This window comes from Hyperolius riggenbachi, chromosome 1, assembly GCF_040937935.1.
Source record: "Hyperolius riggenbachi isolate aHypRig1 chromosome 1, aHypRig1.pri, whole genome shotgun sequence".
NCBI classification, from domain to species: Eukaryota; Metazoa; Chordata; class Amphibia; order Anura; family Hyperoliidae; genus Hyperolius; species Hyperolius riggenbachi.
Window position 1 is genome coordinate 325,870,569 of NC_090646.1, and position 14,680 is coordinate 325,885,248.

Consider the following 14,680-nt stretch of genomic DNA (forward strand, 5'->3'; position numbering starts at 1 on the left):
GATACGATTTTTTTTAGTAAATCAGTTAACACACTATCTTAAATGTAGATATCTGAACTCTTCAGATGTCTACAATTAAGGTTAAAGGGAACCTGAACTGAGTAAAATTATTTAAAATAAACACATGACGTGGCTGCAAATGAATATTACATACTAACCTCACCATCAGTTCCTCTCAGAGGCTCACCATTTTCTTTTTACAGTGATCCCTTTCAGTTCTGACAAGATTTTGTCAGAACTGAAATATACCAGTTGCTGTCAGTTATATATCAGCAGCTGTCAGTTACAACTGAACGTGCAAGGTAATGTCCATGTTTCCCTATGGCTCAAGTGGATGATATTACAGTTTAACAGTGTGCTGACCAGGAAGCTGTTATGGGGTAATGGCCATTTTGAAAATGGAGGACAGAATTCCAATGATCACGGTGGACAAACAGGACGCAGGAGAGGAGAAAGAGATTGATGAGCAGACTACATGGGAGGCAAGTATGACCTGTGTATGGTTATTTTGACTTTTTATTTTCAGTTCAGGTTCTCTTTAAACAGCAAGGTTTTAAATGCAGGGATTCGTCAAAAATCTAACTCAACTGAAAAAATAATTCAGATCACGTAGTCCAAAGATATGGCTGATCTCTGCGAAGTATTCAATTTTATGTATAAACAACTTCCAACTGTTATCACAAAATGGCAGGATAGGCTGGGAAAGTTTATTTGTGGACATAGTAAGACCATTAATAAAATTTAATTATCAGTAAGATGAGCTATAGAATCTTTTATGACTGTTATAGGACTCTTCCCACACTTTTTCAGTGGGGCCTATATTGCACAGATATTTGCTTTATGTTTTGGGGCCTTAATGCTGACCATGCTCATTGATGGCTTTGTCAGTCTGTCTGCTCTTTTTGGGCTGAATGTTTTTAAATTGACTTTGTACACTGCCATGGAATTTGTTGGCATAAACAAATAATAGTAACTGATCTCAGAGGTATTAGAGTTGAAGAGCCAACCTGGCCTTTGGGTTCCCTTGTTCCATATACCCATCTGCTCTCTAAATGGTTTCTTCAACCAAGTAGCTAAGGCAATACAAGTTAATTTTTGGAGGTCACCCTCTCCTCCTAAACCAGCCATAAAATTTACAAGATTCTCTGTGAACAAAAAACATTTTTAACAAAATATGGGGTCAGCATTCAGCATGGACTGTGAAAAGCATCAGACAAACCTTTGGTCACCTCTCCCCTCTATTTATTATTCTCTCATGGCGCTGGTTTTCAGCCTTACTAAGGGTGTCATGTTACTACCAATATAAACTCTTTAGGAATACGCTACCAACAGAAACTCTTTAGGAATACATTTCATCACCAAATTTGTGGTTGAGAATGAGGTTGTTTTTGTATCTGGGCTGAAAGAGAACCCGAGGTGGGTTTGAAAAATCCTATTAGGACACAGAGGCAAGTGCTGTATGCAATGAGCAGCCTCTGTGTCCTTACAGATTGTCTCCAGACTCCCCCCAGCCTCTGCTGTCCCCCATAAAAAAATGGCCAGGTTAGCGACACGCAGATTGTTGCTAGCCGGCTGTTTATCTAAGGCTGTCAGTCACCGCCGCTCCCCCGCCTCCTCTATAGCGCGGCTCCCCACCTGTGTCCCTTTCCTCCCTGCCTCCGTAAGCCAATTGGAAGGAAACTTACGGAGGCGGGGAGGGAAGGGACACAGGCAGGGAGCCGCGCTATAGAGGAGGTGGGGGAGTGGCGGTGACTGACAGCCTTAGTTAAACAGTGGTTAGCGACAATCTGCGCGTCGCTTACCTGGCCATTTTTTATGGGGGACAGCAGAGCCTGGGGGGAACCTTGAGACTGTCTGTAAGGACACAGAGGCTGCTCATTGCATACAGCACTTGCCTCTGTGTCCTAATAGGATTTTTCAAACCCACATCGGGTTCTCTTTCAGCCCAGATACAAAAACAACCTCATTCTCAACCACAAATTTAATGAATTAAGTAAAAGTAATAATTATCCCCCCCCTTTTTTTTTTTTTTTGTGTAACAAAAATCCAATCGGATATGTTGAAAAAAATCTTTATATGCAATCATTTTTTCCGGACTTTCTGACAAATCGAAAGTTCATGGATGGTACCTTGAAAACAACTGCGATTTTTCGATCTAACTAGTGGGTGAGTTTCTTATGACTGGCGTACAGCTGATATTTTCCCCTTATTCAAGAAGGGGGAAAAAAATCAAAGCCAGGAAACTACAGACCTATAAGCTTAACATCAGTTGTGTGTAAATAGTTTGATGGTATCCTAAAGGATGCTATACAAAATTATGTAGCACAGAATCTTATTTCAATTCGACAGCATGGTTTTACTAAAGACGGGTCCTGTCTCACCAACATGTTTAGCTTTTATGAAGTGGTGAATGAAAATTTAGATCTTGGGAAAGCTATAGATGTAGTGTGCGTGGACTTCGCAAAGGCTTTTGACACTGTTCCCCACAATAGCCTAGTGCAGAAGCTGAGGATACAGGGACTAGGAGAAAATCTGTGTATGTGGATAGATAACTCGTTAACCCTCCTGGCGGTCTATTAAAAACCGCCAGGGGGCAGCGCTGCCGTTTTTTGTTTTTTTTTAAATCATATAGCGAGCCTAGGGCTCGCTACATGATAGCCGCTGCTCAGCGGCATCCCCCCAGCCCCTCCGATCGCCCCCGGCGATAGGAGATCAGGAAAGAACGGGATTTCCTGGAGGGCTTCCCCCGTCGCCATGGCGACGGGGCGGGATGACGTCACCGATGTCATGGACGTCGTGACGTCTAAGGGAGACCCGATCCACCCCTTAGCGCTGCCTGGCGCTGATAGGCCAGGCAGCGCAGGGGTCTGGGGGGGGGGGGGGGCTCTGCGGCGGCGCGGATAGCGGCGAATCGGCGCGGGGCTGCGGCGATCGGTGTGCTGACGCAACTAGCAAAGTGCTAGCTGCGTTCAGCAAAAAAAAAAAATTACGCAGATCGGCCCAGCAGGGCCTGAGAAAACCTCCTGCGCGGCTTACCGCCAGGAAGGTTAAAGGACTTACGAGGCCAAAATCTGCCCCCAAAACGTAAAAAAAGTTAACTACCTGCATGACTTTGTAAGGCACGGAGGACGCCGTCCGCGCCCTCCGTGCCGTTCCGCCTGGTCCCCTCTGCTCAATAGCCCCCCGAAAGGCTGCGACCTCACGGCCCAGGTCGGTATCTGCAGCCTGCATAAAGATGGCCGCCGGAGCTGGCCATGGCTGCGCAGTCCGCATAGCCGCTACTGCGGCTGCGCAGCTCTAGGGCCAACCCTCTGATCCACGCTGCCTGTTACTGCATATTGGCGGCGGCAAAGTGGCAGCCCCAGGACCACGTAACGCAGAATGGCGTCGGGTCCTGGGGCACTGTTTTGCCGGGGATCACGCGCTGGGATGCGCGTGCATCTGCCGGCAATAGGCTCCGCCCACCCGCCGGCCAATCGGAAGCGCCGGCGGGCTGTTAATCCGACGATCGCCGCATAGGAAGCGTATATTTTATACAGGCTGCCTCCTGCCCTGGTGGTCCCAGTGTCCGAGGGACCACCAGGGCAGGCTGCAGTCACCCTAGTCTGCACCCAAACACACTGATCTGCCCCCTGATCGCCCACAGCACCCTTCAGACCCCCCCCCCTGCCCACCCCCCAGACCACTGTTTGCACCTAATCACCCATCAATCACTCCCTGTCACTATCTGTCAACGTTATTTTTTTTTAGTCCCTAAACTGCCCCCTGGGGACTCCTGATCACCCCACCCCCACCCCTCAGATTCTCCCCAGCCCCCCCCCCCTGTGTACTGTATGCATCTATCCCCCCGATCACCTGTCAATCACCCCCCGTCACTGCCACCCATCAATCAGCCCCTTACCTGCCCCTTGCGGGCAATCTGATCACCCACCCACACCATAAGATCGCCCGCAGATCCGACGTCAGATCACCTCCCAAGTGCACTGTTTACATCTGTTCTCTCCTCTAAACACCCACTAATTACCCATCAATCACCCCCTATCACCACCTGTCACTGTTACCCATCAGATTAGACCCTAATCTGCCCCTTGCGGGCACCCAATCACCCGCCCACACGCTCAGATTGCCCACAGACCTACCCTTATCTGATCTGATCTGATCACCCACCCACACCATAAGATCGCCCGTAGATCCGACGTCAGATCACCTCCCAAGTGCACTGTTTACATCTGTTCTCTCCTCTAAACCCCCACTAATTACCCATCAATCACCCCCTATCACCACCTGTCACTGTTACCCATCAGATTAGACCCTAATCTGCCCCTTGCAGGCACCCAATCACCCGCCCACACGCTCAGATTGCCCTCAGACCTACCCTTATCAATTCGCCAGTGCATTATTTACATTTGTTCTTCCCTGTAATAAGCCACTGATCACCTGTCAATCACCCCCTGTCACTGCCACCCATCAATCACCCCCTGTCACTGCCACCCATCAATCAGCCCCTTACCTGCCCCTTGCGGGCAATCTGATCACCCACCCACACCATAAGATCGCCCGCAGATCCGACGTCAGATCACCTCCCAAGTGCACTGTTTACATCTGTTCTCTCCTCTAAACACCCACTAATTACCCATCAATCACCCCCTATCACCACCTGTCACTGTTACCCATCAGATTAGACCCTAATCTGCCCCTTGCGGGCACCCAATCACCCGCCCACACGCTCAGATTGCCCACAGACCTACCCTTATCAATTCGCCAGTGCATTATTTACATCTGTTTTTCCCTGTAATAACCCACTGATCACCTGTCAATCACCTATCAATCACCCCCTGTCACTGCCACCCATCAATCACCCCCTGTCACTGCCACCCATCAATCAGCCCCTAACCTGCCCCTTGCGGGCAATCTGATCACCCACCCACACCATAAGATCGCCCGCAGATCCGACGTCAGATCACCTCCCAAGTGCACTGTTTACATCTGTTCTCTCCTCTAAACACCGACTAATTACCCATCAATCGCCCCCTGTCACCACCTGTCACTGCTACCCATCAGATTAGACCCCTATCTGCCCCTAGGGCACCCAATCAACCGCCCACACCCTCAGAACGCCCTCAGACTCCAGCCCTGATCACCTCGCCAGTGCATTGCTTGCATCTATTCCCCCCCACTAATCAAACCTTGAGACACCCATCAATCACCTCCTGTCACCCCCTAGCACACCTACCCATCAAATCAGGCCCTAATTTGCCCCGTGTGGGCTCCTGATCACTCGGCCAAACCCCTTAGATCCCCCTCAGACCCCCTTCCGATCACCTCCCCAGTGCATTGATTGCATCTATTTTCCCCCTATAACCACCCCCTGAGACACCCATCAATCACCTCCTGTCACCCCCTAGCACTCCTATCCATCAAATGAGGCCCAATACAACCTGTCATGTAAGAGGCCACCCTGCTCATGACCGGTTCCACAAAATTCACCCCCTCATAGACCACCTGCCATCAAAATTTGCAGATGCTTATACCCCTGAACAGTCATTTTGAGACATTTGGTTTCCCGACTACTCACGGTTTTGGGCCCGTAAAATGCCAGGGCAGTATAGGAACCCCACAAATGACCCCATTTTAGAAAGAAGACACCCCAAGGTATTCCGTTAGGAGTATGGCGAGTTCATAGAAGATTTTATTTTTTGTCACAAGTTAGCGGAAAATGACACTTTGTGAAAAAAAACAATTAAAATCAATTTCCGCTAACTTGTGACAAAAAATAAAATCTTCTATGAACTCACCATACTCCTAACAGAATACCTTGGGGTGTCTTCTTTCTAAAGTGCGTGGTGGTGAGGCTTGCAACCCATCCAACAGGACGCGTGCAAGCTAGTTGGAGCGCACTTATGGGTAAATAACCCCTTCACTCCCTGCCGCACACCTGAGCTAATTAAAGCTAAGCTCATTTAAATCACAAACTCGTTATTACTCGTGAGAGCATCACTGTATGCAATTCACTTTTTCTCCTAGGTAATTTTTTCTCAACTTTTCAATAAAATACCTTCATAATAATATTGACAGTACTTTTTCACCTAGTTTTTACGACTTTTTCAATTGCAGAGGGTGAGGAAGGTATTTTAAAGAGAAGATGAAAAAATACCTCCTAGAGACAACTCAGTAAAAAAAAGTGAATTGCATAAGGGCTTTGGGTCCATATGCAAATAACTTTTTCTCCTGCGTTTTCTCCTAGGAGATACATTTGATACTTGATAGAACTAATTCACCTACTTGTTGGTACTTTAAAAAGTTATTTTTTATAGAATATTAAAATGTATCTCCTATGAGAAAACTCAGGAGAAAAGTTATTTGAATATGGGCTCTGCAGAGAAATGCAAAAGTTGTGAGGTATGGAATGAAATGAGGACATCAAGACCCCTTTAAATTGTTGATATAAACATCTGCAAAGTGGTATCATTATGAAACACATGACTTTAAACATGGTTACTACGTACACTTTGCAATACGTTATTAGTATGAATTATTATTACTTATTTAATTGTCCTGTTTATTAGCATTGTATAAAATGCTGCCAAATATTAAAGAAATAATAAAAGATCTTACAGAAGCTAAAGCTTTTCCAAGTGCATCTCCTGAGCTGCTAGTGGCATTCCCTCGGTTTCCTACAGAAAAATAAAAAACAAATACATAAAATGATTATGTTTTCTTCAAGTACATTATGGGCACAACTTGTAAGGCACAATTTCCCCATCATAATTTTGATACCATTACTGTGTACAAAGCCCATTTAATTCCATTCTATACTTACTTTTACAGATTCCCAAAGTTCCAGTGATATAGTCACGTTGGGCTTTATCACATCAACAGAGCAGTCCAGCCTACTGTCCTCACCCCCTTCCCTTAACTGCCAAATGAGTGAAAACTTAGCTGTGGGGTTTTCTTTAGCAAAGAGGGTGTGGTTATGACTACTGTAGGCAGAGTTTTCTGAGATTTAGTGTGGGGGTTTGTGTGAAAAAGGGTGTAGTTGTGAAAGCTTGATTAGAGCAAAGGGGAAAAAGTGACCCCACAGTTGAGGACTTCTGTAGAGGAATGTGCAGGGAGGAGTAGAGGATACAGCATTAGGTTAGTTAGGGTTAGTAAGAGAATTGGGTAGATAGTATTTATTCCTGAATTCAGCTTCGAGTTTTTGCATTCTGCACAGACTATAGGTTATGGGTAGTTAGGGCTTAAATTTAATGTTAGCATTAGCATCATGTCTGTCAAAATACCCATTTCTGCAGGTCATGGTAAATCCCCAAAAAACAGGATTCACCTCTAACCATGGCTTCTTCAAGTGTTGCCTACAGGTTCACTCCTCTTCAGAGATAGTTGTCTTAGCTTGTTATAACAGACTCGGCCCATCTTTTAGCAAAAACTCTCTAGGTGAGGACCTAAAACACCATTTCACTTGTCACTACGGTTGAGTTATATGATCAGCAGCAGCAGCAACAGTGGCAGCTCAAACATTCCCTCTTCTGACCTCTGTTGAGCCCAAGCATATGTCCTGGCCCCACCACCTCAACTGGAGCTGGGTCAAAAGAAAACAGGATGGTGGGGATGAATTTTAAAAGCAAAAAAGGGGTTTTATTGGGCTAAAAAGCAATGTGTTTCACGGAAATTCGTCCTCTGTTTCACCAGGTCGATGTTGTATTGTATTTGAGCAACAAGCGAAGTTGATAAAGAAGTATATGCAGCCACCTCTCCTCTTCCCTGAGAATGCATGGGCACAGTCGGTGAGGAAGAGGTTGAAGCCAGGGACATGCTCATTCAGCCAAATCTCAGTGAAGCAGAGAACCAGGGAGTCTCTGGCAATCAAGTGTTTGCTCATAAGTGATGCAAGCAGCTTGTGCACCTTATTTGGAAGGAAACATACATTAGCAAAGAGGATGGCAGGTATGGACAGCGCCGTCCCCCCATGACGCCAAATTATGCATTTGCATCAGGCGACATGGGCGCTGGAGCGGCATCTCAAACCAAATTGTGCCCCAAGACATCGACTTATAGGTCTGTAGTGGCAATATCCAATTCCATGCAGTAGCCAGTAAACAGACCATCCAGTGGCAAGAAGATAAATGTGAAGCCATATAAACAATGTCATTGTATTTGAGTATACCTGTGGAACCTACTCTAAACCAGTAGTACACATACTGCAATGGGTAACCATGACCTAGGGGCTGCATTTTACCTCCCATATGTTAAAAATCATATTATATAGAAAAGAAAATACAGTTTTAAGTACTGAATATAGTAACAAATACAATTAAAACATACCATAGATTTAATTTAAACATAGACTACATGAAATGTTTGAATTCCACCTACCTATCATATTATCTCCACTACTGATGGGAGGTGTGTGGGTAGAGACTCCATATTGTGCAGCAGAAGAGAAGTTTGGGGAAACAGCAGCGTTTACGTCACTGGAATGCATTGGAAAACCCTAAAAAGAATATTTTGACAAAGCTAACACACCAAGCATACTGTCAACATAAACATATGATCATAATTTTATTTAAGGGATTTAAAGTGAAGCTTAAGTGAAAACAAAGTGATGATAAACAATTGCATCTATCCTACTTCCTAAAATGACTTTCAGATATCTTACAGTATTAAGATATGTTTAAAAAAGGAAAATTAAACAAAACCAAAACAGATTTATTGTTTTGCCTCAGCTCAATGAAACAGTCTGTCCCTGTGTCTCAGAGTGCTCAAGCATATGGTCTACTAGCTGAAGATCCGGCGTTGGCTCGTGTATGTACAGGTATTTGGTTGTTGTTGGGTCTGGCTACTTTTTTTTAACCTTGACACACAGTCAATGACCAAGCTTGAGCTTTGGGGTCCTTGGCATCAATAATGTGAGAACGGAAGCAGTTTTAATTTTTCCATTGAAATCAATCAAACAAATCTGTTTGGCTATTTGTGGCTTTACCCATTTTCTGAATTTGAATCCCAAGTCACCAAATGACCGACTGTAACAGGTTTCAGGTCAACGCAATTAACAGCATAAGAATGGCAGCAATTTAAATATTTTCCCCTTTAAAATCAGTAGTTGAATTTTGATTTGTTGGTGCAGGCTACACTCACTTTCTGAATATTAATCCCAGTCATCCAGTGACCAATTGTGCCAAGTTTGAGAACCCTGCCATTAACAGTGTAAGAATGGCTGCAGTTTAAATCTTGCCATTTAAAAATGTTGTTGGCCCCACCCACTTTTTGTAACCTTGACACACAGTCACTCGACGACCAAACTTGTGAGTTTTGAGGTCCTTGGCATCAAGAATGTTAGAATGGAAGCAAGTTTATGAATAAAAAAAATCTGATTGGCTGTTTGCGGCTCCTCCCCCTTTTCTGAATTTGAACCCCAGTCATCCAACGACTGACTGTAGCAGGTTTGAGACCCCTGTCACCAACAGTGTAAGAATGGCAGCAATTTAAATATTCACCTTGAAAATCAATAGGTGAATTTTGATTGGCTGTTGTAGGCTCCACCCATTTTCCTGAATATGAATCCCAGTCACCCAGTGACCAACTGTGCCAAGTTTAAGAACCTGGTGAAGTGTAAGACTGGCTGCAGTTTACATTTTTCCATTGAAAATGAATTGCTGAAAATTGATTGGCTGTTTCATGTTCTGCCCACTTTAACTGAAATTTGTCACTAAGTGACCAACTGTGCCAAGTTTGGGGACTCTGGCTTTATTGCTGTGAGAATGGCAGGGTTTTACATTTTTCCCATTGACATGAATGAAATCTGATTGGCTGTTTGTGGTGCCGCCCAGGTGTACAGGGGGGATGTTAGACCACTAGAACATATCTTCCCTGGCATACCAAGTTTCTTTGAAATCTTAAGGCATTTTCGAGTGATGGCGGCACATTTGGCTTCTAGACTCCTCCTCACGGTTTAGGGCCCCTAAAATGCCAGAGCAGTATAGGAACCCCACAAGTGACCCCATTTTAGAAAGAAGACACCCCAAGGTATTCCATTAGGTGTATGGTGAGTTCATAGAAGATTTTATTTTTGATTTATATTTTTTTTTTTTCACAAAGTGTCATTTTCCACTAATTTGTGACAAAAATAAAAGCTTCTATGAACTCATCATACACCTAACGGAATACCTTGGGGTGTCTTCTTTCTAAAATGGGGTCACTTGTGGGGTTCCTATACTGCCCTGGCATTTTAGGGGCCCTAAACCCTGAGGAGTAGTCTAGAAACCAAATGCCTCTAAATGACCTGTGAAATCCTAAAGGTACTCATAGGACGTTGGGCCCCTTAGCGCACCTAGGCTGAAAAAAAAAGTGTCACACGTGGTATCGCCGTACTCAGGAGTAGTAGTATAATGTGTTTTGGGGTGTATTTTTACACATAGCCATGCTGGGTGGGAGAAATATCTCTGTAAATGACTATTTTATTGATTTTTTTTTTACACACAATTGTCCATTTACAGAGATATTTCTCCCACCCAGCATGGGTATGTGTAAAAATACACCCCAAAACACATTATACTACTTATCCGGAGTACGGCAATACCACGTGACACTTTTTTGCAGCCTAGGTGCGCTAAGGGGACCAAAGTCCTATGAGTACCTTTAGGATTTCACAGGTCATTTTGAGGTATTTGGTTTCCAGACTACTCCTCACGGTTTAGGGCTCCTAAAATGCCAGGGCAGTTTAGGAACCCCACAAGTGACCCCATTTTAGAAAGACAACACCCCAAGGTATTCCGTTAGGAGTATGGTGAGTTCATAGAAGATTTTATTTTTTGTCACAAGTTAGTGGAAATTGATTTTTTTTTTTTCACAAAAGTGTCATTTTCCACTAACTTGTGACAAAAAATAAAATCTTCTATGAACTCATCATACACCTAACGGAATACCTTGGGGTGTCTTCTTTGTAAAATGGGGTCACTTGTGGGGTTCCTATACTGCCCTGGCATTTTAGGGGCCCAAAACCGTGAGGAGTAGTCTGAAAACCAAATGCCTCAAAATGACCGTTCAGGGGTATAAGCATCAGCAAATTTTGATGACAGGTGGTCTATGAGGGGCTTAATTTTGTGGAATCGGTCATAAGCAGGGTGACCTGTTAGATGACAGGTTGTATTGGCACTGAAGTGCAGGAAGCGCAGGATGTTCTCAAATCGTGACCCGAACATGGAAGCAGAGAACATGGGTATGTGATGTATTGGATGCGTAGACCAATAAGACCGCAATACATTCTTTTTGACTAGACCCATGTTAAGGAGAAGGCCCCAAAAAATGTTACGTTTGGAAACTTGGAGTGGTTTCCACCGAAAAGGCTGGGCATGGTAGCTTCTTGGATTGGCGGTTGCGTATTGTGTGGCATAACGGTTGGTCTCAACAATTGAGTCGTAGAGACCAGCAGTGATCAGAAAACATTTTTTATTTCAGTGCGGTGGGGTGGGTGAGGGTTTGGCTGGATGATCAGAAGCCCGCAAGGGGCAGATTAAGGCCTGATCTGATAGGTAGGAGTGCTAGGGGGCGACAGGTGGTGACAGGAGGTGATTGATGGGTGTCTCAGGGGGTGATTAGAGGGGAGAATAGATGCAATCAATGCACTGGGGAGGTGATCGGAAGGGGGTCTAAGGGGGATCTGAGGGATTGGCCGAGTGATCAGGAGTCCAGACGGGGCAAATTAAGGCCTGATCTGATGGGTAAGTGTGCTAGGGGGTGACAGGTGGTGACAGGAGGTGATTGATGGGTGTCTCAGGGTGTGATTAGAGGGGGGAATAGATGCAAGCAATGCACTGGGGAGGTGATCGGGGGGGGGGGGGGGGGGGTCTGAGGGTGATGTGAGGGTGTGGGTGGGTAATTGGGTGCCCGCAAGGGGCAGATTAGGGTCTGATCTGATGGGTAGCAGTGACAGGTGGTGACAGGGGGTGATTGATGGGTGATCAGTGGGTGATTAGAGGGGAGAACAGATGTAAATAATGCACTGGGGAGGTGATCAGGGGGGTCTGAGGGCGATCTGAGGGTGTGTGCGGGTGTTTGGGTGCCCGCAAGGGGCAGATTAGGGTCTGATCTGATGGGTAGCAGTGACACGGGGTGATTGATAGGTGATCAGGGTGTGATTAGAGGGGAGAATAGATGCAAGCAATGCACTGGCGAAGTGATCCGGGGGGTCTGAGGGGATCTGAGTGTGCGGGCAGGTAATTGGGTGCCAGTAAGGGGCAGATTAGGGTCTGATCTGATGGGTAGCAGTGACAGGTGGTGACAGGGGGTGATTGATGGGTGATCAATGGGTGATTAGAGGGGAGAACAGATGTAAACAATGCACTTGGGAGGTGATCTGAGGGCGGGTGTGCGGGTGATCAGGTGCCCGCAAGGGGCTGGTTAGGGTCTGATCTGATGGGTGGCAGTGACAGGTGGTGATTGACAGGTGATCAGTGGGTGATTACAGGGGAGAATAGATGTATACTGTACACGGGGGGGGGGGGGTCTGGAGAGGATTGGCGGGTGTGGGGGGGTAATCAGGAGCCCCCAGGGGGCAGTTTAGGACCTAATCTAAATTATAGCGTTGACAGATAGTGACAGGGGTGACTGATGGGCGATTAGGGGGGTGATTGGGTGCAAACAGTGGTCTGAGGGGGTGATCAGGGGGGTCTGAGGGCTCTGTGGGCGATCAGGGGGCGGGGGGGGGGGGCAGGATCAGTGTGTGTGGTGTGTGACTATATGCATGGCTGCAACCTCCCCTGGCGGTCCCTCGATATTCTACATATTCCATGCGGCAGATCGGGTATCAACAACCCACCGGCGCTGCTAATTGGCCGGCGGGTTCATGTCGCGGGTGGGCGGAGCCTAATGCCGCCGGATCCCCGGTATTTAGTCCCCCAGGTGCTGCCGATCGGCGTTATGCGGTCCTGGGGGTGCCACTTTGCCGACGCCCATAGGTAGTGGGTGGTCGGCAAGTGGTTAAAAAATACCCTGACACAGCTCATGGTGTCCCAGAACCACTAGGAAAGTATGAGGTCAGTTTCACATTAGCAGCCGGTGTTTTAGTTGCGTTGCAATCGTATGATCGCATCTCACTGCAATGCTAAAAGCAGGCTTTGTAGATACCAGCAGTAATGAGCCTTCATGTAATTCTTAGCAGCAAATCAAATCAAACCTCAAAAGTGAGGCTCTATACTGCTCACTTGTTGTGGAAATGCACATTGCAAGCAAGTGTATTGACAAAACTTGCTACTGCACATGAGCACCACAAAAAAGTGTAAAATATCTGCGGCACCATTAACTTACAAGACCGGTCAACGATCATCACCGTGGTTGTTAACCCATAGCACGCTGATGGTTTTGTGTCAGATGTGATGCTTCCAGTGCATTGCATCACACTGCATGAGGTAAGAAATGTCCCATAGACTTTCATTGCTTTAGCATTACCCTTCAGTAAAAATGGGTAACCGAATACAATAAAAAAACACTCTAGTGTGAAGGGGGCCTAAAGGGTTAAAAGAGACAAAAACAGACCAAAACAGCCTTTATTAAAAAGCGTTGTAGCCCCTTACACACTCCAGTGAGTTTTGGTTCACCATGAGCTTGCTGGGTAGTCTGTAACTCTGGGTGTTTCAAGTCCTACTCCATAGAGCCACATTAATCCATGCCATGTACTGATGAGGATCAATCAATCCAAAACAGCATGTTGGATTAGTGTGGCTCTGAAATATTAAAAAGCTGACACATCATTGCATTCCAGCAGATCTGAAGGTGTGTTTAGTTTCTAGGGACAACAATAGGTGATTTGCATATTTCAGCAGTGATGCACTGGGAAAAATCTCAGCGCTAACTCCAACCTGAATTATCACAAATACTTTCTGTTTTAAGAAAGCAAATTTTTGTTTTCCATAGCATTTTAGTAAGGGGGCTTTTTGGTCCATTGTAGCGCCTTACACACTCCAATGAGTTCTGGCTCACCATGAGCTTGCTGGTTAGTCTGTCACTAATAAAAAGTACAGCTAAATGTAATTTAAGCTTTGAAAATTAAAGTGATACCTTTAGAATACAATTTCAAGTTCAAAAAACAATTTAGAACTCATTATTGCAGATGTGCACCTAGCCTTATAAACTTACTAAGCAGGTTGAGGCTCTACAGTTGCTCAATAAATAGTACCTGTGAATTACAAGTCTATGTCCTGAAGTAAATAATCTCACAAGTCTCATGCATACAGTTGAATGTGGATGAGATAGGCTGACAGGGGGAAGATGAAATCTGTTTCAAGACCCCTTTTAGGTCCCAAATGAAAACTGACATTATTATCATACCCATCCTTCCCTAGCTTATGTACGGGGCTAGCTAGCAAATCTGTACAAGCTTCTTAGCTGGCAATCTGGAGCAGCAAATTTTCTGGAAAGTGTGCACACAAATTCGGCTTGGCTACCCCGCAATATCCAGCAAGGAATAACATGTAGTGCAATGCAGGTGCCATTTCCATACTCACTGCCTTTATGTTTACCATTAGCCCACAGCTTCTACTAGGTTTTCTACTGTGATACAGGAATGCTGATAAAAGTAGTCTGACATCTTTTATATTGCCTATCACATGGTTACACCTGATTGTAAGATCCAAAGACTGCATTTGCTGTAATCAAAGTATTAGTTTAAGATGGACCAAACTCTTGC

General features: G+C 45.4%; 1 protein-coding gene across 2 annotated transcripts in view; it reads right to left on the minus strand.

The window, feature by feature from the left end:
* The window catches only part of TCF3 (transcription factor 3), a 247,204-nt gene that overhangs the window by 37,930 nt on the left and 194,594 nt on the right, over positions 1 to 14,680 (minus strand). For both annotated transcript variants that reach the window (XM_068233869.1, XM_068233867.1), the window contains exons 11-12: positions 8,374 to 8,491; positions 6,616 to 6,674 (exon numbers count right to left, since the gene is read on the minus strand). In XM_068233869.1, coding sequence (XP_068089970.1) covers positions 6,616 to 6,674; positions 8,374 to 8,491 — 177 coding nt within the window. The remainder of the gene's footprint in view (positions 1 to 6,615; positions 6,675 to 8,373; positions 8,492 to 14,680) is intronic.